Raw genomic sequence first — 21,378 nt, 5'->3', positions numbered from 1 at the left:
TAAATGGGGGTCCATTGCCCATCCCCAAAGGGGCTGAATTCCCACTGCGCTTGGCACCCCTCCACTGCGGGCGCTGGAGGTTGGCAGTTGGCTCTTCCCGCTGTCTGGGGGGGGCGGGGGGGGTCATCTCCCGTCGGGGGGCTGGGCATGTTCTCTCCTAAGTCTGTTCCCTCCCATCCCCGGCCAGCGCTTTCCCCCATGCCGTGCTGTTTAGCCCGGTTAGCGCTGCCCTCCCACCAGCCCTCCCCCCATACATGCTCCCTACAAGGAGGAACTGATGGAGCCTGCGGGGCCTGCCCCCACAGAGGGAATGTCAGGATTCTGGCTCCCAGCCCCCCTGCTCTAATCGCCAGCCACCACACCTTTCCCAGAGCCAGGGACAGAACCCAGGAGTCCTGGCGCCAAGCTCCTCTGCTCTAACCACTAGACTCCATACCCCTCTCAGAGCTGGGGAGAGAACCCAGGAGTCCTGGCTCCCAGCCCCCCTTGCTGCATCTCAGGCCGGCCTCAGGCCCTCCTCTGGATGTACTGAATCACTGATCTCGCTCTCTCTGTGTTGCAGATGCGGCTCATGCCTGGATCACCCATGCCGTCCCGGGCACAGATAGCAGCCTGACCACCTTCCTGTCACCCACTGGTGCCAGCTCCACCCTATTGCACGGATCCGGGGGGCTTTCCTTCTCTCCCCCCCCTCCCCCCCCCCCGACTGGGATCTGGGGCCCCCCACTGCACAGACCCAGGGGGTTTTCCTGCCCCCTCCCCGGACTGGGATCGGCCCCCTCCCCCCGCATTGCACAGACACAGGGAGCTTTCACACACCCCAGGACTGGTATCAGGAGCCGCCCCGCTGCCGGGCCGCCCCCGCGTCCCACCCCCGCCATGTCAACCTCATCGCTGCGGCGCCAGATGAAAAACATCGTCCACAACTACTCGGAGGCGGAGATCAAGGTGCGGGAGGCCACGTCCAATGATCCCTGGGGCCCGTCCAGCTCGCTCATGTCGGAGATCGCCGACCTCACCTACAATGTGGTGGCCTTCTCTGAGATCATGAGCATGATCTGGAAACGACTCAACGACCACGGCAAGAACTGGCGCCACGTCTACAAGGTGCCGCCCCCAGGGCCCTGGCTCCCAGCCCCCTGCTCTAACCCTTGGCCCCCACCCCCAGAGCTGAGGAGAGATCCCAGGAGTTCTGGCTCCCCACCCCCACCCCCCCGCTCTAACCACTAGCTCCCACTCCCCTCCCAGAGCTGGGGATAGAACTGAGCCCCCCTGCTCTAACCACTAGACCCCACTCCCAGAGACGGGGATAGAACCCAGGAGTCCTGGCTCCCAGCCCCTGCCCAACGACTGGACCCTGCTCCCCTCCTGCCTGCCCTATGCCTGGGAAGGGGTGGAGTATGAGGAGTGGCTCTGTGGGTGGGTAGGCAAGTGGGCTGTGGGGTGTTTGGGTGGGCCGTGCAGGAGCTGTATGGGAAAGGGGAGGGGGTATTTGGGGGGCTGCGGTTGAAAGGGAGGGCTGGGTGGAGGCGGGCAGAGGGGCCCTGAGTGGCAGGGCCCGGGGGGCAGTGCGTGGGCTGCGTGGCTGAGGCTGGTGTGTCTGGGCCCTGCCCCCCAGGCCATGACGCTGATGGAGTACCTCATCAAGACGGGCTCGGAGCGCGTGGCCCAGCAGTGCAAGGAGAACATCTACGCCATCCAGACGCTGAAGGATTTCCAGTACGTTGACCGCGACGGCAAGGACCAGGGTGTCAACGTGCGGGAGAAGGCCAAACAGCTGGTGGCCCTGCTCCGGGACGATGAGCGGCTCAAGGAGGAGCGGGCCCACGCCCTCAAGACCAAGGAGAAGCTGGCGCAGACCTCCACGGGTGAGCCGGGGCTGGTGGGCGGTCCCTGCTCCCTCCCCTGCCTTTCCCCCAGGACCTCACTCAGATCCCAGCCTGGGTGGAGCTGGGGTCCTCCCTCACTTCCTGTCCTAAACAAGGCCCTGCTTGCCCCAGGGCCCCGCTCGTCCTTCAGCTCTGAGGTTCGGGGGCTCAGGGGACATCTCTGAGGCTCGGGGTGGCTGGTGGGGGGGGGGGGGCGAATGATAGCTGTGGGGCTGGGGGGGGCTCTGAGGTTCAGGGGGGCTGGTGACTCTTGGGGGGCGGGTGAAGGCTGTGGGACTCGGGGTGGCTCTGAGGTTTGGGGGGTCGGGTCAGGTTCAGGAGGGCTGGGTGATGGCTGTGGGGCTTGGGCGGTGGCCCGGGGGGGGTGGGTGACAGCTGTGGGGCTTGTGGGCACTGGGTGATGGCTGTGGGGCACAGGTGCCCGCTGTACGGTTTGGGGGGGCCATATGTAGGGGGGTTCCCTGCCTGGTGGCTGTTGACGACAGTGAATTCTGAACCCCCCAGCTCTGCCCCGTCCGCTGCCCACAGGGTTGACCCCAGGGGCGCTCGGAGCCTGTGATTCAGGTTGTCCGGGGCGGCGGGGGGCTGATCCTGCCCCAACCGGAGGAGATGGAGCTGTGACCCCCCGTCAGGGTGGGTGGGACATGTAGGGTGCAGACGGGCAGGGTCTGGAGCCAGTCAGAGGCTGTGCCAGTCCTCTGCCCACCTGGCATCTGCCAATGTGTGACCTTTCACCCCTGCTGGCTCCGCCCCCTGCTTCCCACATGGCACCCCTCCCAGCCAACACAGCTGCTGAGTAAGCCGCTCCCGACCCCGCAGCCCCCTGCCAGCCCTGCCCTGGGCTCACCCAGCCCACAGTGGGTAGCAGCGAAGGGGTGAAAACACGTGTCCCTTCCCCCAGTTCCTTGCCTGATGATCCCGCCCTGCCCCACGGGCTCTTATCGGGACTGAACTGCCAGCAATCGACCTTCGTGCCCCCTGCCAACCAGCGCTGATAAGGGCGGGGACGGGGAACAGCCAGCCCTTAAAGAGACAGTAACACCATTCTGCCTGCCCGGATGGCTCCTGGTGCTCAATACCCCTTCCCCCACCCAGCCCTACAGCCAGGGATCCCCATCCCCTTCCCCAGGTTGGCTCCTCTGCGCTCATCCTCCCTCTGTGGTGTACATGGCTCTGTGCCCCCTGCAGCAGAGCTGCCCCCTCCCCGTCTCTCAGTCCTCCCTCCCCCGGTCAGTTCACTGGCCTGGGGGGCAGTCAGCTCATTGGGGCAGATCCCGGGGCAGACATGGGCACCTCTCCCCGGGGGATGCAGGCTTCACGCGAGGTAGAGCGTCCCGTTCAGCAGGGCGGCTAACCAGGGCTGACAGCTGGTGCCATGGTGTCTGCGGGGGAGGGGAGCCCGCCTGTCCCTTGGCACCGTGGCGACCTGCCCCCAGCACCGGTTGGGGGTGGGGCTGAGGGGTGGCACCGGGGTCTGGAGCCAGCCCTGGCAGGGGCTGAGGGCCAAGCTGAAGTGTGAGCTGGGTTTGTGGGTGAGAGAGCGGGTGCTTAGCCCCACAGCCCCCCCTTCGCACGCGCCCCACTCCCCCCCTGCACCCCCCACAAACATCCTGCACCCTCCACACCCCATATGGGCGCACACACCCCGTACCCCTCCACACTCTCCTTCCACACGTACACCCCCCCACACACACACACAACTCACTCTCCTTCATCTTGCTCCCACATGGTCCATGGTGCCAATAACAATAACATTTATTTGGAGTCAAGCCCCTCACTCCCGACTCTCAGCCCCCTGCCAGCCCAGCCCTGGGCTCCCCCTGCTTTCCTGGTGCCCCTCAAGCCCAGCCTACAGTCTGGGGGGAAGTTGGTGAAGTGTGTGTGGGGAGGAGGGGATTGGAATAATAGTGGTGGTTGGGGGGCCTATTGATTGGAGTGGGTGGGAGGACAGGAGGTGGGGGTCTGCGTGTGGGGGGATGGGAGGGAGGGGGTTCTGGGGGGGTGGGAGTCGGGGGGGGGGGCAAGGGGGATTGTACACCTGACCCAGCGTCCCCTCTCTGCCCACTGGACCGTTGCTTGTCAGTGGGTTGTTTGGCTGACACCAGCTGGTCTCTTGGCTGTTTGTTTACCAGACAGGCCGGGCCATCTGCTCCTTGGGCCCCACGGCCCTACCCCAGCCCCACGGTGTCACAAACTCCTTGGAGCTGGTGCAGAGAGGCTCGCCAGGGCCTCGGTGCTGCAGGGAGATCAAAAGGGGGTGCTCTCCCCTGGCCGGCAGGGCTGGACCCGATGCCCTGGGGCAGTGCTGGGGGCGTCCGTGCTCCTCTCTGAGAATAAAAATAAAATCCCAAGGCTGGTTTTCATGGTGCCCCTTAAAATGCCCTCCGGCCTCCTCCTCCGTCCCTGGGCTGGGTCCCCATATACTCAGCTCCTGCGCCCCACCCCAGAGGGGCCACATCCCAGCGCTGGGCGAGGGGTCCCCCGGATACCCTGCCCCCACCCCAGAGGGGCCACGTCCCAGCGCCGGGCGAGGGGTCCCCGGATACCCTGCCCCCACCCCAGAGGGGCCACGTCCCGGCGCCAGGCGAGGGGTCCCCCTGTACCCAGCCCCCGCACCAGAGGGGCCACGTCCCAGTGCTGGGCGAGGGGTCCCCGGATACCCAGCCCCCGCCCCAGAGGGGCCATGTCCCAGCGCCGGGCGAGGGGTCCCCGGATACCCAACCCCCGCCCCAGAGGGGCCACGTCCCAGCGCCGGGCGAGGGGTCCCCCTGTACCCAGCCCCCGCCCCAGAGGGGCCACATTGCCTGTTCCTTTGGGCCCTTGGCTGACAGTTTAACCCTTTCTCCCCCACAGCCTCCTCAGCCTCCGCGGCTAGTGCCCCGGCAGAGGCAGAGCAGGCCTGGCCGCAGAGCAGCGGCGAGGAGGAGCTGCAGCTGCAGCTGGCGCTGGCCATGAGCAAGGAAGAAGCGGAGCAGGTAAGGAGCAAGGTAAATCTGGAGCGGCGGCTGCGGGGCGCAGGGGGGAGGAGGGTTGGCACGGCTGGGGCTGGGAGATGGGTCCTGAGACGCCGGTTGAGATGGGGCCCCCGTGGTGGCTCTTGGGGAGTTGGTTGGGCCGGGGCCAGCTGTGATCGTCCCCCACCCCGAGGGCGTCTGCTCCCAGGGTGGTGTCCTGCCCTTGGCCTCCCTGCTGCCATCCTGGGGGGGTGCCCGTTAGCCCCCGATTGTGGCCAGGCTGCCTCTGACACTGGGTGCCAGGTTGGGACCGGCCCAGCTCGTCTCAGCGAAGGCAGGGATTGGTTCAGCGCTACCGGAGCGGGTCCGGCACCTCCTAGTGGGGAGAGCCCCTGTGCCCCATTTCTTTTCCCCCTGAGCCAGCCGGTCCCTGCCCTGGGGCCAGATCGTGGCTGGCACCCCCTAGAGGGAAAAGGCCCCATGCCCCATTCTCTGTCCCCCAAGCCAGGCAGTCCCCCTCAGAGGAGCAAGCTTGTTTGCTCAGCGTATCAGTGGGGCTGAATTCTGGTCCTTCCCCTGCGCAGGTGTTGGGGCAGGTACAGTGGGGTGGGGGCCAGGGAAAGCTGGCTGGTGAGGGGGGCCGGGGTTCATAGCATCTCAGTTTGGGGGTGTCTTTTTGGCCTGGGTTGTCTGAGATCCTGGGCTGTTTTAGGGTACACAGGTCTCGGGAGGGCAGGGGGACGTCCACACACAGTGGGGTTACAGTCCCCAGGCCCTCCAATAAACCTCCACAATGCTGTGGGGCAAAGAACCAGGGCCTGTTCAGATCTGCGTTCACCGCCACAGCAGGGGCTGTAGATGGAGAAGGTCGGCCCCCTGATCCTCTCTGCAGCAGCCGGGGTCCTGTACAGCCCCGCCTCATTCATCCCAGCTCAGCCTGCTCCCCCTTACCAGACTATTTGCTCCCCTGGAACAGGCCACAACTTGTCTGCTTAGACAAGAATAGAACCAGCCATCCCCTTCCTGCACTTCCACTGCGTCTGCCTGCGCCCCCGTCCTCTGCCCCCCACCCACTGCCCAGCCTGCCTGGGCCCGACTCCACGGGCCCCCTGCGCCCCGTCCTCTGCCTGGGACGGGCACCATGGGCCCCCCTGCGCCCCTTCCCTGTCTGCTGCCCCCCTCCTTTGCCCCTGTGCTCCCTCTCCCATCCACTGCCCCCCGGCATCATCTGCCCTTTCTTTCTCACCTCCCCTGCGTTTGCCCCCTTGTTTGTGCATCTAGCTCCCCAGGGGGACTTTGGGGAGTCACGGGCCCACCCGGTCCTGTCTGCTTTCCTATCCATGGACCAAGACTCCTCCTCCTCCCCCCCCCCCCCGGTGTGGGTGTGTGCCCTGCTGCGCCTTCATTCTCTGCTCTCTCCGCCCCCGCCAGCCCCCCGTCGCCGTCGCCGAAGAGGACCTGCAGCTCCAGCTCGCTCTTAGCTTGAGCAAAGAGGAGCACGACAAGGTTAGAGTCGACCCCGGAGGATCTAACGCCCTCCCCCTGATGGGAGCGTGGGCCGGCCTTCCCCCTCCCCCACTGCACTAACCCCCACCCCCGACTAGATCAGCGCTAACTCCACTCACTGCTCGCCATCGCCTCGAAGGGCTTTTCTCTCCTCCAGGGAAAAGATGCTTTTAAAAGGGGGTGAACTTTCTAGTCAGTTTTCCTCCTGGTCAGTTTCAGTCCCGCTGGGTGCCAGGGTCAGTTTCTGTCCTGGTCAGTTTCAGTGCCTCTGGGTACCTGGATCAATTTTGCTCATGGTCAGTTTCAGTCCCTGGGGTGCCAGGGTAATTTTGCTCCTGGTCAGTTTCAGTTCCTCTACTTGGCCGGTCAGTTTTGCTCCTGGTCAGTTTTACTCACACTGGGTGCCAGGGTCAGTTTCACTCTTGCTCTGTAGCACCTCCTGGGTGCTGTTGGGTGGTCTCCTGGTTGTGTGCCCCCCTCGCATGCACTTGGAAGTGCTTAGCAGGTGAGCTCCCCAGCTTTCCGCTGTCAGGGGCATGAACCCTGGTGGCTGGGCCCAGTCCCAGCTTGGATCATCCCCTTTTGCCTCTCTAAATCCACACGCTCTCCACCAGTTCCCCCATCACTTCCTGTCCCAAACAGCCCTTAAACAGCTGCCTCACCTCAACCTGCAGCTAGCTGAATTTTAGTGGTGGATGGAGCAATTTGAGCTTCAAGCTTTGGTTCTGTCCCCAGCTCTGGGAGGGGAGTGGGGTCTAGTGGACAGAGCAGGGGGGCTGGGAGCCAGAACTCCTGGGTTCTCTCCCTGGCTCTTGGCCCTTGATCCCCCTCTATCTCATGATCCCTGGGTGCTGGCTGGCCTGCCGGGCAGTGTTGCCGAATTGGCCCACCCAGCCCCTTCTCCCAGATTCGACCCCCACCCTCCCATCCAGATTGAAACGTCCCCGATCTCTGGCCTCTCTGGGGGGGGCGCTTTGGCTCCCCCAGGGCCCCTCATCACTTCCCTGCACCTTCTTTAATTCTGAGGCATGATGCCAGGACCCCCCCGGTCGCACCCAGATCCTGTCATCTCTCTCCCCCCCCCCCCCCCCCCGAACGGAGGCAGCGGAAGGTTCTGAAAGGTTCTGGCTGGGTCTCTCTGGGTCGTTTGGGTCTCTCTGCGGCCGCTGTGCTCTAACAGTCCCCCCCCATTAATCCTCACTCTGATTCACACCCAGCGCTAATCTCTGTCTGTCCTTCCTCCACCACCCAGCTTTCGCTCTGGTTAATTGCCACCTCGGGATCCCTGATTTGGGGCGGGGCGGGGGCCAGTCTCGATATGGGGGAGCCTGGCGGGACATGGGGGGATCTTGTCTGGGCTCCATGTTTAATTTCGTATGCCTGAAGTTGGGGGTGGGGAGGGGAGCGGGAGCTGCAGCTGGCACAGAGGGTAGGGGGTTTGTACCTGGTTTCTGGGGGCGTGGGGGCACAGCTGAAAAATTGAGGGGAGCTGGGGGGGCCATGCCTGGGGGGATGGGGGCTGCACCAGATTCGGGAGGGTGTCTGTTTTGGGGGGAGGGGCTGCTGCAGGCTCAGGAGACCAGACCTCAATGGGGGGCTGTTTTTATAGTCTCTGTAGGGCACTGACTGGGGGTGGGAGCCATGTCCCTGACTGCAGCTGAGGGGAGAGAATCGAGGACACCCCCCCCCCCCAAAGGATCCACGTTAAACTCCATCCCCTCTCTAGCCCCCAGAGAGCCGCACTGTGTGGGCCAGGCCGCAGAGGATGGCAGGGCAGGGAGCCTGTAGTGGGTGGAGTAGGGGCATGGGCGGGTGGCATAGCATGCAGATCGGGGTGTGCCCAGTGCGCCCTGCGCTGTGGCTGTTCCCTGCCCACCGGGGCCCCTAGGGGGCGGATCGGGCTTTGCCGATGGTTGTGGACACCAGTCTCCCTGGCCAAGCTGCCCTTTGCCCAGCAGAGCTCAAGCCTTGGCTCACAGCCGTGCTGGCAAACCCACCTGGTGGAGTTTCTACCCACAGAGTCTTTTGGCCAGCAGAGCAAAACACGGTCCCCTGGTCTGAGAGCTGCCTAGCAGGGGTCACTCCCTGGAGGCTAGGGGAGTTGCCGGCCCGGCTGAGCCAGCAAATCATAGAATATCAGGGTTGGAAGGGACCTCAGGAGGTGTCTAGTCCAACCCCCTGCTCAAAGCAGGACCAATCCCCAATTTTTGCCCCAGATCCCTAAATGGCCCCCTCAAGGATTGAACTCACAACCTTGGGATTAGCAGACTAATGCTCAAACCACTGAGCTATCCCCCTCCCCCCCGCAAATCCCCTCCCAAAGCGGTGTTGCCCCGGCCGGTGTCTGCACTGGGCGGTTTGGCTGGTTGCGTTTGTGCCAGGCGTTAGAGCACAGGCTGCCTCTGCCGGCTCCCCCTGCCCTGGCACACACCGGGGTGCTCCGCGGGTAAACGACCCTGCGCTGCCCTCCGGTCCATTTCCACAGCGGGTGGTGGGATCCTGGCGCCGGCTGGGAATTGTGGGAGCTTGGGGTCAAGTTCCCCAATTTGCTTTGCGCAGTCCCGCTGCTGGCTCTTCTCATGCCGTTCCTTGGACCAGGGTCCTGGACCAGCGATGGCCCCGGTGGGGATACGGCGTAAGCGGCCCACCGCGAGCGAAACCCACTGCGCCGGTAGCAGCCTCTGCTGGCACAGCCATGCAGAGCCAGGACGCCTGGGTTCTGTCCTCCCCTCTGGGAGGGGAGTGGGGTCTGAGGGGGCTGGGAGCCAGGACTCCTGGGTTCAGTCCCCAGCTCTGGGCGGGGCCGGATCTGTTAACACTGTAGATGCCAGTCAGTAGCGATGCCACAGCCTGCTCTGCGTTGCCAGGGAATTATGGGATAGGAGTCAGGCTGGGGGCAGGCAGCAACCTCCCTGGCTATAGGGAGCCCCAGCTGGGAACACTGCCAGGCCAGCTGTAGGTGAGTACTCCAGCTCCCCTCCCCCGCCCCCGATTGGGGCTGGGCCGCCCCTATCCGCTGATGTCCCATTTCCTTTGCCTCCCCCCAGGAGGAGCGGATCCGGCGCGGGGATGACCTGCGCCTCCAGATGGCCATCGAGGAGAGCAAGAAGGAGGCGGTGCCAGCCAAGGGCGAGGAGGTAACCCCTCCCCCTGGGGCTAGCTGGGGGAGGGGCTGACATGGGGGTGGAGCCAGGGGCAGGGGGCATGGTTTAGCTGGCTGGGGTGGGGTCTAGCTCAGGTTGGGGGGTCTGAGTTGAACGTGGAGACGGGGTGGGGTTTAGCTGGGGGCTCTGACTTGGGGGTGGAGCCTATCTGGGGTTGGGGGTGGAGCCTCTTGCGGGGTTGGAGTCTAGCAGCGGGCCTAGATTCAGGGGCAGAGCCTGGGGTGATGTCTAGCTCACGGGTGAGCAAACTACGACTCGGGGGGCTGCATCTGGCCTTTCAGATGTTTTAATCCGGCTCTTGCTGGGGAGCCGGATTGGGGGCTTGCCCACTCCACATGTGCCATGGCTCTGCTTGGGTCCCAGAAGCAGCCGCATGTCCCCCCTCCAGCTCCTACGTGCAGGGGCATCCAAGGGGCTCTGCATGGTGCCCCCGCCCCAAACACCGTCCCCGCAGCTCCCATTGGCCGGGAACCATGGCCAATGGGAGCTGCAGGGGCAGCGCCTGTGGATGGGGCAGGGCGCAGACACGCTTGGCTGCGCCTCTGCATAGGAGCCAGAGAGGGGACGTGCTGCTGCTTCCGGGAGCTGCTTGAGGTAAGTGCCGCCCAGAGCCTGCACCCCTGACCCCCTCCCACGCCCCAGCCCTGGACCCCCTCCTGCCTTCCGAACCCCTCGGTCCCAGCCTGGAGTACCCTCCTGCATCCCCAATGCCTCATCCCCAGCCCGGAGCCCTCACCCCCTTCCGCACCCCAACCCCCAATTTCGTGATCATTCATGGCCTGCCATACAATTTACCTACCCAGATGTGGCCCTTGGGCCAAAAAGTTTGCCCTCCCCTTGTCTAGCTGGTTGGGGTCTGGCTTGGGGGCGGGATCTGTGGCAGGGGGCAGGGTCTAGCGGGGGCCCAGATTTAGGGGCAGACTCGGGATATATCTGGGGTGACCGGCTGCCCCGTGTCTCACCACGTTTCTCTCCCGCAGTCGTCGCTGATGGACCTGGCTGATGTCTTCACCACGCCAGCCCCCCCTGTCGCCGGGGACCCCTGGGGTCCCCCTGCCCCCACTGACCCCTGGGGTGCCTCTGTGCCTGCTCCCACGGGGCCGCCTGCCCCTGACCCCTGGGGAGGGACCCCTGGAGGCGTGGCTTCCACTGGCGACCCATGGGGGGCATCTGCCTCCATCACGGCCCCGGGAGACCCCTGGGGGGGCCCCCCGGCTGTCGCCAGCTCCGACCCCTGGAACCCGGAGGGGACGGGCCCCTCCCCGCTCCCTGGTATGTCTCCACGTCGTGCCCGTCACTCCGGTCCCTGGGCGCCAGCCCCTCCTGCCTTTGTCACTAAAAATGCTCGATCCCCCCCAGCATCCACGTCGGACTGGAGACCCCAGCTCCTGCTGGGTCCCAGCGTGCGGGGCTGGGGGAGTTGGGTGGCCCCATCCCTGTGCAAGGGGGGCAAATCTGTATCCCCCACTGAAATCAATGGGGCAGGAGGGGTGAAGGGAGCTATCAAAGCTCTTGCCACAGCAGGGTGGTATCTGTGTCCGTGATGGGGAAACTGAGGCACAGAGGGAGGCTGTGGCAGGGCAGGAAACAGAACCTGTGTCGGCTGGATCCTGACTCTCCCCACGGGGCCATGGCGCTGGGGAAACAACCCTCTGGCTCGGATCAGCCCCAAGGGCCCCACAGCGGGGAGATGGTGACCCCCAGGCCAAGACACCTCCTTGGCCCGTCCCTGGGGATTGTCAATGCCAGTCCTGGAGCAGAGGTGGTGAAACAGCCCTGTCTGCTGGGGAGAGTGCCCCCGCCGAGCGCCCCCGGTGCTCCCTGCAGCACAGCGCCCCCTAGCGCCACCATGGGGCATCGGGGACAGCACTGCCTGCTAGGGAGAGTACCCCCTGCTGACACCCTGCCCCACAGCCTGCAGTGCATTGTGGGTGTATGGGGGGGAGCAGGGAGGGTACAGGAGCCACTGGCCTTGGCTGCTAACTGCTTTTCTCCCCTCCAGCTGGGGGCGTTGCAGTGAGTGGAGCGCCCCCTGCCAGTGACCCGTGGTCGTCGGGCCCAGCTTCAGCCCCCCAGGGGAAACCCGCGGCCGACCCCTGGGCCCCCGCGCAGACCTTCCCTGACCACTGGGGAGGGTCGCCCTCGAAAGCCAGCATCAATGGCACCGCAGGTGGGTCAGCCACGGATCGCGGGGAGCCAGGACGCCTGGGCTCTCTCCCTGCCTCTGGGAGGGGAGTGGGACCTAGTGGTTAGAGCGGGGGGGCTGGGAGCCAGGGTTCTCTCCCCTGCTCTGGGATGGGTGTGGGGCTGGGTTGGGGCAGGGACTCTCCCTCGCTTTCCATAACTCACTTCTTCCCACCCCCAGCTGGTGGTGCCTTCGAGCCGGACGAGTTCTCGGACTTCGACAGCCTACGCCCGGCGCTGCCCAAGTCAGGGAGCAGCACAGGTGGGTTGGGGGGACCCCGGCTGCCTCCCCCTCCCTCCCGCATTGCCTTCCCTTCCCTGCATGTGTGTCAGGGCTGCTGAGAAATTGGGGGGTGGGTGGGCACTGAATACATCCTCCCTGATGGGAGCCAGCACCCCCTAGAGGGGAGAGGCCCTCGGGCCCCATTCCCCGCCCCCCTGAGCCAGCCAGTCCCCGCCCTGGGGGCAGATGGGAGCTGGTGCTTGGGGTATGTGGGGTGGGTTTAACTCCTTGTTGTCCAGAGGGCGGGTTATGGGGTTATCAGTGGGTCGCTGCCAGACCAGGAGGGTGTCTGCAGTGGGTCCCACCCGGTCGGTCCTAGGGCCAGGACCAGTCAGTATTTTCCCCAGTGACTGGGCTTACGGCGAGGATGCCCCTCCCAGCCCCACGGCGCTCTGTCTGCCCGGGGGCCTGGGTGGGTGCCTCAGCCCCCCCTCTGTCTCTGCCCCCCAGGGGAGCTGGACCTGCTGGCCGGGGAGGTGCCAGTGTCATGCTCGGCCGGCGCCCGGAGCCCCAGCACCTTCGACATGGCGGCTGTCGGGGGCTCGCTGGCCGAGGCCTCCAAACCCACCCGTAAGACCCCCGAGTCCTTCCTGGGTCCCAACGCTGCCCTGGTGGACCTGGACTCGCTGCTCAGCAAACCCCATGCGCCCCCCAGCACCAAGACCTCCAACCCCTTCCTGGCCACAGGTGAGTGCCCGGCCGGACGCCTGGCTTCTCCTGCTCTGGGAGGAGAAGGGAGTGGGGTCTAGTGACGGGGGGGTTGGGGGGTGAAAGCCAGGTTGCCTGGGTTCTATCCCTGCCTCTTGGAGGGGAGGGGGGCTGGGAGGCAGGACGCCTGGGTTCTCTCCTTGGCTCTGGGAGTGGGGTGGGACCTAGTGGTTAGAGCAGGGGGGCTGGGAGCCAGGACCCCTGGGTTCTCTGCCGGCTCTGGGAGGGGAGTGGGGCCTAGCGGTTGTGGGGAGGGGGTTGGGAGCCAGGACTCCTGGGTTCTCTCCCAGCTGTGTGGCTGGTCTCTCACTCCCCCTCCCTCCGTTTTAGGGACAGCGCCTGCGCCCGTGGTGTCGGCACCGGGAGCAGCCGCCGGCGCCTCGGCCACCAACCCATTCCAGCCGGCGCAGCCTGCCTCACTGACCCTCAACCAGCTCCGCGTCAGCCCCGTCATGGGGCTGGGCCCCCCCGCTGCCCCCTTTGCTCCCCCCATGGTCTCAGTCACCCCCCTGGGTCCAGTCGTGCCCCTGGCCTCTGTCTCCCCCATGGTCGGGGTCCAGCCCCCCGGCCTGTCCCCCATGGCCATGCCCCCCATGATGCCCCCCCAGCCCATCGTACCCACCAGCGCCTCTGCCCAGTCCATGGGCAACACAAACCCCTTCCTGCTATAAGGGGGCTGGCCCGGGGGTGGGGGGTATGAGAGGGGAGACCCTGAGAGGCTGCCAGGGGGAGGGAGCCCTGGGGCAGCCCATGCCGGGGGGGGGGGGTCAGGTGGGAGGGTCCACTGGGTGTGGTGTCATTCTCCCCTTCATGGGCAGTACCCCCCCACTTACCTCAGAATTCATAAGTGGGGGCAGGGGGGCAGTGTTAAACCCCTCCCCCTGCATAGCTCCACCCCCATTGAGGCCACACCTTACCCTAAGCTCTGCCTCCAAGCCCTGCCCCCCTCTCCTGGAAGTGGGGGTGCTGCTGCCCCTTTAAGTTATAGCTGCCCCCCTCCCAGTCCCCCATCTATCACACTACTGCCCCCCTGGACATCTTACCCCCTCCAGGGCCCACCTGCCTGCCCCAGGGGCTAATGGGACATTCCCCCCATGCCCCCTGGCCTGTGACCGTGTCTGCTCCAGATCCCAGGGGTGGGATCCATCCTCACCTGCCCCAGGCTCTGCTTCCCGACCCCCCCCCACCCTGATGTGGCCCCAGGGGACCAGAGCAGCAACCTCCAACGGCAGCTCCAGAGACGACCCCCGGGACATGAGGGGCCCTGCTGCAGGGTGGGGCAGCGATGGCTGCCATGACCGCCCCCATGCCAGTGTCTCCTCTGCAGTCACCTGGGCAGGGCCACTGGACCCCTCTCCCCCGCCCTGGGACTTGCTGTCAGGGTGGGGGAGGGGAGCTGCCTTAATCCCCCCCCCTCAGTGTCATGGAGCAGGGTCAGCCCAACCAGCACTGGGATTTAAACCCAGGACTGGACCCAGCCAGGTCTCTGCTGCTGGGGGGCACAGGTCTGAGCTACACATCCTCTCCCCGCCCCACATAAGATGTGCAGCATTGACAGTGCCCCCTTCTGGCCATGTGGTTGTAATCCCTGATCTCCCCCCCCCCCCCCCCAAGCAGCATGATCCCCCCTCCCGCTGCCCTCGGGGGGGGGGGGGCGGGGGGCTTCGCTTGCGTGAGTGGCTGTGATGTTGTGAACCTAGCTCTCCCCCCCCCCAACCCCTACTGGAGCAGGGAGTCCCCCAATGCCCCCCATGCTCCCCTCTCAATCACAACCTGTGTATGAATTCTCCCAGTTGTGCCCCCCACCCTTCACCAATCAACTGCAGGGGGGTGGGGACTGTCCCCCCCCCCAGTTTGCCAACCCCCAGCAATGTCAGATCTTTTTCTGTGGTTGTGTGTGGGGGGGGAGGTCAGAAGGGGGGGCTAATCCTTAAGCCTGACCCCCTGCTGTGGGGAGGGGTCACCCATCTGATTTCTGCCTCTCCCCCCCCCCCCATTTGTGTCCCTCTCCCCCGTGTATGCAGAACGTGCTCAAATGAATTAATAATAAAGTGAGATTCTTCTAAGGCACCGATGGGGCATCTGTGGAGGGCTGTGGGGGAGAGGGGGTGGTGTTCCAGGGCATTTGCCAGGCAGGAGGGGCTGGGGCATGGGTATGTATCAGGGGGGTCACATGAGATATCTGAGTATGTGGGGGGAGGTAGGGGCTGGGGTGAGGGTCTCGATTAATCTCATCTCACAGCTGGGTTCAGGGCGAGCCCTGCGGTCAGGCAGGGTGTTTGCCAGCAGGGGTGTGAGATCAAGGGGGGTGGGATACGGGGTAGATGGGCCCATTGGGCTTGGGGAGGAGGGGCAGGGTAGTGGGACCTGTGGGGCTGAGGAGGGCAGGATACTGGGGTAGAGGGGGCCAGATAGTGGGGTAGATGGGCCCGTGGGGCTGAGGGAGGTGGGGTAGAGGGGGCTGGGGGAGGCTGGATACTGGGGGAGAGGGGCTCGGGGGGTTGGCGGAAGCGGGATACAGGGTAGAGGGACCTGTGGGGGTGAGGGAGGCGGGATACCGGAGTAGAGGGGCCCGTCAGCTAGGGATTTCAGTTGGGGGAGCAGCTCAGTCACATTCTCCAGAAAAGCTGGGATGGGAAAAGACACCAACATTTAATGAGTCCCGTCCCCCTGCTCCATGGGGGTGCCATTCCCCAAGTCCATGGGGACCCCGTCCCCTGACTTCACGGGGGTCCCATTCCCCAAGTCTGCAGGGGCTCCATCTCCTGGCTCCATGCGGGTCACATTCCCCAAGTCTGTGGGGGCCCCGTCCCCTTGCTCCGCGGGGGCCCCATTCCCCAAGTCTGCAGGGGCCCCGTCCCCTTGTTCTGCAAGGGCCCCATTCCCCTGCTCCGCGGGGGGCTCTGTCCTGCCTGCCGCCAGCCCCTTCTCGGCCTCTGTGCCGCCCGCCAGCCTTGCTCGCCTCCTGTAACAAAGGAAGGCCCTGTCCCGGGGCCAGGGGTCTCAGGCTGGTGCCTCCCAGCCAGCCCCCTTCCCCTCCAGACCGGAGCCAGCCTCCCTTGGAGGGGAGTGGCCCCATCCCATCTCCCACAGCCAGCCAGCCCCCACCCAGACTGGAGCCAGCGCCCCCTAGAGGGGAGTGGCCCCATTCCCCACCCCCCTCTCCACCAGCCCCCAGCCCTAGGGTTGGATCAGGGCCCATCTCCATTCCCTTCCCCCAGGACGCCTGGGTCCCACTTCCCTCTCCGCCCCCCGCCTCTGTCTGATCCCCACTCACCCCACTGCGGCTCCCAGCACCAGTCCCACCAGGCTCAGCCCCACGGCCAGGATCACAGCAGCACCTGGGGGGAAAGAGGGGGCAGGAGTTGGGGTGCCTGGCCAGGTGTGGGGTGGGAATTGGAGGCAAAAAGGGGGTTGGGGGGTCTTGAAGGGGGGCACAGGGGATTGAAGGGTTTGGGAGGCCGTGGGGGGCACTGGAGGGTAATGGGGAGGCTGGGGAGAGTTCAGGGGGGTAGGGGGTGCTGAGGTTTGGGGGGTTGTGGGGGGAGTTCAGGGGGGCTGTGGGGAGATTGAATTATAAGAGGCTGTGGGGGGTACTAGAGGGTAAACGGGGTGTGGGGGGGGAGACTGGAAAAAGGGTTGGGGGAGTTCAGGGGGCTGTGGAGGATGCTGGGGTTCAGGGGAATTTTGGGGGTGTTGGGGTTTGGGGGTGTGGGGAAGGGTTGGGGCAGGGGGGCTGGGGTTTTGGGGGAGCTGTGGGAGGATTTGGGGGGGTTCCAGAGTTCAGGGGAACTGTGAGGGGTATGGGGGCCTGGGGGGTGTTGGGATTTGGGGAAGCTGCTGTGAGGGGTTTGGGGGCCGTGGGGAGTGCAGGGCATGGGGGAATGTCAGGGTTCGGGGGCTGGGGTGTGTGGGGGTGTTGGGGTTCAGGGGGTTGGGGGGTGTTGGGGGTTACCTGCGCAGACCCTCTGGTCCCTGCACCGAGCTTGGAAGCGTTGACAGCTGTTGCACTCAGACAAATCGAAGGGCTCAGGCCTGCCTGTTGGGGGGGGACCCCATTAGAGAGATGCCCCCAGAGGAGCCGGCCCAGCCCCCCACATTCCTGGGGGCCCCTCCCCAGGGGCCAGCATTGGGGGGTGGATCCGGCCCCACTTGGCGGCTGGCCCAGGGCACGAGTGGTGGGTTCGGGCTCTGGGGGCTGCAGCTGCCCACCCCCCCGGGAGGCAGCCGCAGGCCGGACTCACCACAGGACGCGCTGCACACTGCGGAGAGAGAGACACGGATCAGAGCAGGCAGAACGGCCCCGCCCCCTAATCCAGCTCCCTCATGCCCTCTGCCCCGCCCCCCACAGGATGGAACCCAGGTATCCGGTGCCAGGAAGAGAACCCAGGAGTCCTGGCTCCCAGCTTCCCTGCTCTAACCACTAGATCCCACCCTCCTCCCAGAGTGGGTAGAGAACCCAGGAGCGAGGGGCACTGGCGGAGCTGGGGGGAGCCCGGGGCCGGGCTAGCCAGGGCTGCGGGTCGGGAGTGAGGGGCACCGGCGGAGCCGGGGGGAGCCCGGGGCCGGGCTAGCCGGGGCTGCGGGTCAGGAGTGAGGGGCACTGGTGGAGCCGGGGGGAGCCCGGGGCCAGGCTAGCCGGGGCTGCGGGTCGGGAGTGAGGGGCGCCGGGGGGAGCCCGGGGCCGGGCTAGCCGGGGCTGCGGGTCGGGAGTGAGGGGCACCGGCGGAGCCGGGGGGAGCCCGGGGCCGGGCTAGCCGGGGCTGCGGGTCAGGAGTGAGGGGCACCGGCGGAGCCGGGGGGAGCCCGGGGCCGGGCTAGCCGAGGCTGCGGGTCGGGAGTGAGGGGCACCGGGGGGAGCCCGGGGCCGGGCTAGCCGGGGCTGCGGGTCGGGAGCGAGGGGCACCGGCTTGGGCAGCAGGCGGGTGCAGCGGGTACCTTGCTGCCGGACGGCTGCCGACGCTGCTCTCAGGCGGTGGGTGAAGTTCTGCTTTTCAAGCGTTGCCTCCTTCATCAGGCGCCCTGGATCTGCAGGCAGGAGCAGGGGAGGGGAGGAGTTGGGAGTGGGGGGTGCCGGGTGTCACACGCCTTATTTGAGCCAAGTCCGGCCCCTGTGCACAGCTGGGAAGGAAGCACCGTGCTCGGCCCGGAGCTGACCCACTCGTATGAGGCCACTCGAGCGCGGGCCACGGTTAAAACTCAAGGCGACGTCGCTCCCCCCACCCCCCATGTGTGCTGCATCGGGGCCGACCTAGCCCCTGGGGTACACGCAGCTAGGAGATGGCCTCCGGCGACGTCCCACAGGGAGGTGGAGTCCCTCCAGTGATGGGAGCCCTCCCCCCCGTCCTGGCGGTGGGGTCTGCCCCGTGGCCCCGGGAAGGCCACTGCTGGGGCTGGGCTGGGTCATATATTAGGGGAGAGGGAAAGAGAAGCGGGCGAAGGTGACAACGAAGCCCCCAACAGAGACCCAGGCGCGTGAGGGAACAAATCATCCGGGAGAGCTTTTGGGCACAGGGCTGTGAGGGAGGAGGCATGGGATTGTGAGCAAAGAGCCCATCTCCTGTGGTGTTCAGGGGCCACGGGATCTTCTCCCTCCCTGGCTGGTGCTCGAGTTGCAAGGGGGACAGGATGTGACCCGGCGCTCACCCTGCCGGTTACGGGTGATGATCTGGTCCAGGCGATAGAAGAGCTTCCCGGCTTCTCGCTCCAGGCGCTCCCGCTCTGTAGCCGGACAGAGGAGAGGTTTGCTGCCCGTCAGCCCCTGCAGCACCCACCACGTCCCTCGTCCTGACTCAAGGGGGCGCTGTGCTGCAGGGAGCAGGGCGAGGGGGGCCCGCAGGGGGGCGCACAGGGAGCGCTGGGCTGCGGGGAGCGGGGCGGGGGGGGCACGGGGGGCGCTGGGCTGCAGGGAGCGGGGCGGGGGGCGCAGTGCACGGGGTCGCCGGGCTGCGGGGAAGGGGAGGAGCTAGGGGAGCCGGGCGGGGGGGGGGCTCGCCACAAGCTGTTAGGGGGGCGCCGGGGGGCTCAGCAGGGGTCCCCGTGGGGAGTCGGCGGAAGGGGTCTCCGTGGGGGGCAGCGCGGGGGCGCAGGGCGGGCGGCGCTGGGACGGGCGGGCGGGGGGGACTGCGGGGGGGTCCCACGCCCCGCCCCTCACCCATGATCCGGACGCCGGGGTCCCCCCCCAAGAGGAGCGCGCTGAGCCCCCCCTCCAGCCCCGCGGCCGCCCCGGGCCGCGCCGCCCCCAGCAGCAGCCGCACGTCGTAGCGGACGTGGCGGGCGGCGTCGGGCCAGCAGCGCAGGCAGGGGGCGGCGCCCGGGGCCAGCAGGGGCAGCGCCAGCAGCGCCAGCGCCAGCATCGCCCCGGCAACCGCCGCGCCTGCCTCGGGCCGCGGCTGCCTCTGACGTCACTTCCGGCTCTGCCGCACGGCCTCGGCCGCCCCCTCTTCGGCGCCTGACATCACTTCCTCTTCTGTCACTGACGTCACATCCCAGGTCGCCTCGGGTCTCCCGTGGCTAAGGGGGGGGCATTTTCGGTAGTGGTTTTACGAAACCCACTCGTGCCTCAGTTTCCCCGACGCGCTCAGTGGCCGCACTTGCCCCGTCACGCTCAGCCAGCCGCCTGGGCCGCCGCTGGCCAAGCCTTTCACGGAGGCGCTGAGCTCTCCGGGCTTCGCCCTGGGGCCCCCCCGAGACCGGCCCGTCGCCGCCGCTGGTGGGTTGACGAGCGTGGGAGAGTTCGAACGACTTCTCCAGCCAGCCCCCTGGCACTGGCTTGTGTCTCAACCCGGCCCTTCCTCCTGCGGCCCCGGGGCAGGGCTGGGGTCCGGCGCCCGCGGGAACGGGGCAACTCCTGGCGCGGGGGGGACCAAAATCCCAGGATGGTGATCAAGGTCAAGGGTCAGCAATCCTGCATCACTCCCCGTTCTGCCTCAGTCCACCTCTGGGCCCCCTTCCTGCTTCCGACATCACTTCCTGTTCTGTCTCTAATCCTTTCGCAGCCCCTCTTCTGCTGCAAACACCACTTCCTGTTCTGCCTCCGACATCACTTCCTGATTGCCGTCAATTCTTCTTCAGCCTTATCCTCTGCCTCCGACATCACTTCCTGTTCTACACCCACTCCTCATTAGATCCCACATCTGTTTGTGACATCATTTCCTGTGCTGCCACCAACTCCTTTTAACCCCTTCTTCTGCCTCTGATATCATTTCCTCCCCGCCCAGGGAATACTCTGCCCCTGTGGCTCTGTGATGTTGCCCGGGCAATGAGGTCACAGCGGGGCCGGAGATCCGTGGGCATGTCCTGCTCCCTCCTGCTCCTCTTCCTCCTGCTGCGCCCCCGGGGGGCGGGCGGTTGCCTGCACTGCGACCGGCCCTTCCTGCGGGGGCTGGGGGTTCTGCTGCGGGAGGTGGTACCCTCTGAGGTGCCCGACCGGGATGCCCTAATTCAGCGCCACGTCCAGGCCTTTGAGCGTCTCTACAGCACCCACCTGCCAGAGAAACACCACCGGGTGCTGGGTGCGCGGCCCCTCCCTCTGGGGCACCTGGGCTGGGACAGCAGGGGGCTGTGGGTCAGGAGTGAGGGGCACCGGCAGGGCTGGGGGGGCCCAGGGCCGGGCTAGCAGGGGCTGCGGGTCGGGAGTGAGGGGCACCGGCAGGGCTGGGCGGGGAGCCCAGGGCCGGGCTAGCAGCGACTGCGGGTCGGGAGTGAGGGGCACCGGCGGAGCTGCTGGGGGGCAGAGAGTGCCCCCCCCAAACCCTTGATTCCCTGTACAGATGTCCGCGGGGTGCTGGCTGTGAAAGCTGCTCTGACCAGCTGGCTGAGGGCTCTCAAGGAGACGCCCTGGAAAGGTGAGCGTGTGTGTGTGGGGGGTTAGATCTGGGGGGCTGAGAGGGGCCCAGGCTGTGGGGAGGGGCAGGAGGTTCTGGGGGGCAGGGACGCTGGGCAGGAGCTGGGGGTGGTGGGGGGCGGGAGTGGGGCTGGGGGTCTCCGGAGCTGAGGTGTGCACCACGTCACAGGTGCCTCCCATCTCAGCTGGTGTTGGTGTGTGCAGGGCCGGCTGCCCCCCAGAAATGTCCGTCTATCCCCCAGGGGTTCACTTGCTGCAGCTGACGCTGGCCCAGCACCGCGACTCCCTGCGAACCCGCCTCCGAGAGACCCTGGAGAGCTTCGCTGACTTGGGTAAGTACCCCTGGAGATGGGCTGCCCCCCCCCCCGCACCCCATGGGACAGCCAGGGGCCCCCTGTCTCCAGCCCCATGGGATGCAAGTAGCACTGGGGGGGAGCGGGGAGATCTCAGTTCAGAGTCCCTGAGATCAGGGTAGGGCCCTCTGGGTGGGTGGAGAGTTCTGAGGGGCGTGGGGGGCAGGGAGTGCCCCATGGGAGTGGGGCTCTAATGCTGTGTCTGTCTGTGCTTCCCCCACAGCCTGCTCCGAGGACTGCAGTGAGTGTGGCCACCCCCTGCCCCTTTCCCTGCCCCCCTGGGGCCGGATGGGAGCTGGCACCCCCTAGAGGGGAAAGGCCCTGGGCTCCATTCCCTGCCCCCTGAGCCAGCCAGGCCCTGCCCTGGGGCCGGGTGGGAGCTGGCATCCCCTGGAGGGCAGGGCGGGGTCTCCCCATGGGTCCCTGACCTGGTCCCCCTCCTTTCCCCATCCCAGCGGTTACGGAGGGGCCAGTTCTCGACTGCTGGACCT

At 66.5% G+C, this 21,378-nt stretch overlaps 2 protein-coding genes across 4 annotated transcripts; one reads left to right on the top strand and one right to left on the bottom strand.

Moving 5' to 3' along the window:
- Positions 1-796: 796 nt before the first annotated feature.
- Positions 797-13,359, top strand: EPN1 (epsin 1). Its single transcript, XM_074937134.1, has 10 exons — positions 797-1,107; positions 1,619-1,868; positions 4,743-4,876; positions 6,275-6,349; positions 9,397-9,486; positions 10,494-10,785; positions 11,516-11,683; positions 11,879-11,959; positions 12,431-12,667; positions 13,019-13,359. Exons 1-10 carry the CDS (start codon positions 880-882, stop codon positions 13,357-13,359), a joined length of 1,896 nt encoding a protein of 631 aa, XP_074793235.1. The 5' UTR covers positions 797-879.
- On the bottom strand, positions 3,988-18,907 carry LOC141976259 (uncharacterized). Of its 3 annotated transcripts, none has more exons than XM_074937154.1 (7): positions 18,843-18,907; positions 18,335-18,409; positions 17,627-17,716; positions 16,933-16,950; positions 16,644-16,727; positions 15,966-16,029; positions 3,988-4,216 (listed from the first exon to the last, which is right to left on the bottom strand). In XM_074937154.1, exons 1-7 carry the CDS (start codon positions 18,844-18,846, stop codon positions 4,015-4,017), a joined length of 537 nt encoding a protein of 178 aa, XP_074793255.1. In that variant the 5' UTR covers positions 18,847-18,907; the 3' UTR covers positions 3,988-4,014. The 3 variants fall into 3 exon arrangements, with proteins under 3 accessions (XP_074793255.1, XP_074793253.1, XP_074793254.1); XM_074937152.1 differs by lacking the exon at positions 3,988-4,216 and adding an exon at positions 15,231-15,671; XM_074937153.1 differs by lacking the exon at positions 3,988-4,216 and adding an exon at positions 15,231-15,653.
- Positions 18,908-21,378: the final 2,471 nt, after the last annotated feature.

Source organism: Natator depressus, chromosome 23 (genome assembly GCF_965152275.1).
Source record: "Natator depressus isolate rNatDep1 chromosome 23, rNatDep2.hap1, whole genome shotgun sequence".
Taxonomy (NCBI): domain Eukaryota; kingdom Metazoa; phylum Chordata; order Testudines; family Cheloniidae; genus Natator; species Natator depressus.
This window is presented reverse-complemented; position numbering and strand designations above follow the sequence as displayed.